Genomic DNA, 4,933 nt, shown 5'->3' on the forward strand with positions numbered 1-4,933 from the left:
GGATATATCAGTGTTGCAGTGAAGGGTGTGGGATATATCAGAGCGTTACAGTGAGGGGTGTGGGATATATCAGAGTGTTACAGTGAGGGGTGTGGGATATATCAGAGTGTTACAGTAAGGGGTATGGGATATATCAGAGTGTTACACTGAGTGATGTGGGATATATCAGAGTATTGCAGTGAGGGGTGTGGGATAGATCAGAGTGTTACAGTGAGGGGTGTGGTATATATCAGAGTGTTACAGTAAGGGGTATGGGATATATCAGAGTGTTACAGTAAGGGGTATGGGATATATCAGAGTGTTACAGTGAGGGGTGTGGGATATATCAGAATGTTACACTGAGTGATGTGGGATATATCAGAGTATTGCAGTGAGGGGTGTGGGATAGATCAGTGTTACATTGAGGGGTGTGGGATACGTCAGAGTGTTACAGTGAGGGGTGTGGGATATACCAGAGTGTTACAGTGAGAGGTGCGGGATATATCAGCTTTACAATGAGGGGTCTGGGATATATCAGTCTTGCAGTGAGGGGTGTGGAATATATCAGAGTGTTCCACTGAGGGGTGTGGGATATATCAGTGTTACAGTGAGGGGTGTGGGATATATCAGTGTTACAGTGAGGGGTGTGGGATATATCAGTGTTACAGTGAGGGGTGTGGGATATATCAGTGTTACAGTGAGGGGTGTGGGATATATCAGTGTTACAGTGAGGGGTGTGGAATATATCAGAGTGTTCCACTGAGGGGTGTGGGATATATCAGTGTTACAGTGAGGGGTGTGGGATATATCAGTGTTACAGTGAGGGGTGTGGGATATATCAGTGTTACAGTGAGGGGTGTGGGATTTATCAGAGTGTTTCAGTGAGGGGTGTGGGATATATCAATTTTACAATGAGGGGTCTGGGATATATCAGTTTTCCAATGAGGGGTCTGGGATCTATCAGTGTTTCAGTGAGGGGTGTGGGATATATCAGATTGTTACAGTGAGGGTTGTGGGATTTATCAGAGTGTTACAGTGAGGGGTGTGGGATATATCAGTGTTACAGTGAGGGGTGTGGGATATATCAGAGTGTTGCAGTGAGGAGTGTGGGATTTATCAGACTGTTACAGTGAGGGGTGTGGGATATATCAGTTTTACAATGAGGGGTCTGGGATATATCAGTTTTCCAATGAGGGGTCTGGGATCTATCAGTGTTACAGTGAGGGGTGTGGGATATACCAGAGTGTTACATTGAGGGGTGTGGGATATATCAGTGTTACATTGAGGGGTGTGGGATATACCAGAGCCTTGCAGTGAGGGGTGTGGGATATACCAGAGTGTTCCAGTGAGGGGTGCGGGAGATATCAGTTTTACAATGCGGGGTCTGGGATATATCAGTGTTACAGTGAGGGGTGTGGGATATATCAGAGCATTACAGTGAGGGGTGTGGGATATATCAGAGTGTTACAGTGAGGGGTGTGGGATCTATCAGAGTGTTACAGTGAGGGGTTTGGGATACATCAGAGTGTTACAGTGAGGGGTGTGGGATATATCAGAGTGTTACAGTGAGGGGTGTGGGATATATCAGAGTGTTACAGTGAGGGGTGTGGGATATATCTGTGTGTTACAGTGAGGGGTGTGGGAGAAATCAGAGTGTTACAGTGAGGGGTCTGGGATGTATCAGAGTGTTACAGTGAAGGGTGTGGGATATATCAGAGTGTTACAGTGAGGGGTGTGGGATATATCAGAGTGTTACACTGAGGGGTGTGGGATGTATCAGAGTGTTACAGTGAAGGGTGTGGGATATATCAGAGTGTTACAGTGAGGGGTGTGGGATATATCAGAGTGTTACACTGAGGGGTGTGGGATATATCAGAGTGTTACAGTGAAGGGTGTGGGATATATCAGAGTGTTACAGTGAGGGGTGTGGGATATATCAGAGTGTTACAGTGAGGGGTGTGGGATATATCACAGTGTTACAGTGAGGGGTGTGGGATATATCAGAGTGTTACAGTGAGGTGTGTGGGATATATCAGATTGTTACAGTGAGGGGTGTGGGATATATCAGAGTGTTACAGTGAGGTGTGTGGGATATATCAGATTGTTACAGTGAGGGGTGTGGGATATATCAGTGTGTTACAGTGAGGGGTGTGGGATATATCAGAGTGTTACAGTGAGGGGTGTGGGATATATCAGAGTGTTACAGTGAGGGGTGTGGGATATATCAGAGTGTTACAGTGAGGGGTGTGGGATATATCAGTGTTACAGTGAGGGGTGTGGGATATATCAGATTGTTACAGTGAGGGGTGTGGGATATATCAGTGTTACAGTGAGGGGTGTGGGATATATCAGAGTGTTACAGTGAGGGGTGTGGGATATATCAGAGTGTTACAGTGAGGGGTGTGGGATATATCAGAGTGTTACAGTGAGGGGTGTGGGATATATCAGTGTTACAGTGAGGGGTGTGGGATATATCAGAGTGTTACAGTGAGGGGTGTGGGATATATCAGTGTTACAGTGAAGGGTGTGGGATATATCAGAGTGTTACAGTGAGGGGTGTGGGATATATCAGTGTGTTACAGTGAGGGGTGTGGGATATATCAGACTGTTACAGTGAGGGGTGTGGGATATATCAGACTGTTACAGTGAGGGGTGTGGGATATATCAGTGTTACAGTGAGGGGTGTGGGATATATCAGAGTGTTACAGTGAGGGGTGTGGGATATATCAGATTGTTACAGTGAGGGGTCTGGGATATAGCGGGGGTGGGAAGATCTGCCTTTAACCTGCCCATTCTCCCCTGTGCAATAAGACCTGCAGATGTCCCGCCTCCCCCACCTCAGCGTCTCCGCCATCTGGTTGGGCCAGTCAGCTGCCAGTCAGGGCTGGGTCCCAGTGTTGGGTGCCGCACACTGCCTCCTCTCTGCATCTTTGATCATCGAGCGAGTGGGGGGGAGGGAGGGAGTAGCGAGAGAGAGAAGAATAGAAGGGACAGGCTGAGGCAGCAGTGGTGCCTCATCGTAACAAGGGGGAGGGAGTGAGCTGTTGATCACAGATCACGCAGCATTGAAAAGAATCGGGTCTGCAGAGGAGGGAACGTCTGCCTGGGTAGCAGAGGCTCAGCGGGCTGGAAATTAATTTGCTTCTGTGCCAAAATGAATCTGCAGTGCATCGCTCTCCTTGTAGTATCCTTGCTGTCGAGTTCTCTCGGAAATGCAGGTGGGTTGTTCCCTCTTCACAATGAACAATCCTGGCTCCGACCGAGCAGGGATGCAGCACAGCTCTTTCCTGCCGAGCTGGGTGTTTGTAAATCAATTGCCGCAAGTCTTCATCAATTCCTCACGATACACGAAAGATGGGCACGGTGCCACGCGTCGCCGGGGTACGGGCTTGTCTGCAGATGCGAAATACATGAGCCGTGAGCACAAATTGTGCAGAGTGCAGATCTGGTCGCTGCCGTTTTTGCTCACAAGCCCTGCCTCGCATCTCGGCAGCGTCTCCCTCGTCCGTGCAGGAGTGTGCATCCCGTCTGTACCTCAGGGAGCGTCTGTGTGTGTGTGTGTGTGTGTGTGTGTGTGTGTGTGTGATCCCGTACCCCAGTGAGAGTCAGTGTGTGTGTGTGATCCCGTACCCCAGTGAGAGTCAGTGTGTGTGTGGGACCCCGTACCCCCAGTGAGAGTCAGTGTGTGTGTGTCACCCCGTACCCCCAGTGAGAGTCAGTGTGTGTGTGGGACCCCGTACCCCCAGTGAGAGTCAGTGTGTGTGTGGGACCCCGTACCCCAGTGAGAGTCAGTGTGTGTGTGGGACCCCCGTACCCCAGTGAGAGTCAGTGTGTGTGTGGGACCCCGTACCCCCAGTGAGAGTCAGTGTGTGTGTGTCACCCCGTACCCCCAGTGAGAGTCAGTGTGTGTGTGGGACCCCGTACCCCCAGTGAGAGTCAGTGTGTGTGTGGGACCCCGTACCCCAGTGAGAGTCAGTGTGTGTGTGTGTGGGACTCGTACCCCAGTGAGAGGCAGTGTGTGTGTGGAGCCCGTACCCAGTGAGAGTCAGTGTGTGTGTGGACCCCGTACCCCAGTGAGAGTCAGTGTGTGTGTCACCCCCGTACCCCTCAGTAAATCTCTCCCGGCTGAACATTGAACCTGGTGCCCTTTTACCAAGAATGTTCTTTGCCTCCCTCTGACAGCCAACAAGCACAAGCCATGGATCGAGGCCGAGTACCAGGGAATTGTGATGGAGAATGACAGGACAGTCCTCCTGAATCCCCCACTGTTTGCGATCGACAAGGATGCCCCACTGCATTACGCCGGTACAAGGACAGGGGCTGTGTATCAGAGCAGTACGGGCAACCCCAGGGAAACCTGGCACTGGGACTCGGCAGGACATGCTGGGTCTCTGGGGGGCTGAACGAGACAGAAGGAGATGGGAGTGAACGGGAAGGGGTTTTGGGATTGGGATTGTGTACGGTGAGAGTGAACGGGAAGGAGTTTGGGTCCATTGGGATTTTGCACGGTGGGAGTGAACGGGAAGGATTTTGGGTCCATTGGGATTGTGTACGGTGGGAGTGAACGGGAAGGAGTTTGGGTCCATTGGGATTGTGTGCGGTGGGAAGTGAACGGGAAGTGCTTTGGGTCCATTGGGATTGTGCACACTGGGAGTGAACGGGAAGGGATTTGGGTCCATTGGGATTGTGTGCGGTGGGAGTGAATGGGAAGGGGTTCGGGTTGGGATTGTGCACAGTGGGAGTGAACGGGAAGGGGTTCGGGTCCATTGGGATTGTGTGCGGTGGGAGTGAATGGGAAGGGGTTCGGGTTGGGATTGTGCACAGTGGGAGTGAACGGGAAGGGGTTCGGGTCCATTGGGATTGTGTGCGGCGGGAGTGAACAGGAAGGGGTTCGGGTCCGTTTTAACAGTGCACTACGTGTTTCTCATGCTTCTGAAAACAGGTGAGATATGCA

General features: G+C 51.0%; 1 protein-coding gene across 1 annotated transcript in view; it reads left to right on the forward strand.

The window, feature by feature from the left end:
• Nucleotides 1–2,965: 2,965 nt before the first annotated feature.
• The window catches only part of LOC137362763 (calsyntenin-3-like), a gene marked incomplete at its 3' end in the record, with an annotated part of 43,461 nt that continues 41,493 nt past the window's right edge, over nt 2,966–4,933 (forward strand). The window contains 2 exon segments of the mRNA XM_068027008.1: nt 2,966–3,197; nt 4,162–4,284. Of these exon segments, the coding sequence (XP_067883109.1) occupies nt 3,134–3,197; nt 4,162–4,284 (187 nt within the window).

This window comes from Heterodontus francisci, unplaced genomic scaffold (genome assembly GCF_036365525.1).
Source record: "Heterodontus francisci isolate sHetFra1 unplaced genomic scaffold, sHetFra1.hap1 HAP1_SCAFFOLD_845, whole genome shotgun sequence".
Taxonomy (NCBI): Eukaryota; Metazoa; Chordata; class Chondrichthyes; order Heterodontiformes; family Heterodontidae; genus Heterodontus; species Heterodontus francisci.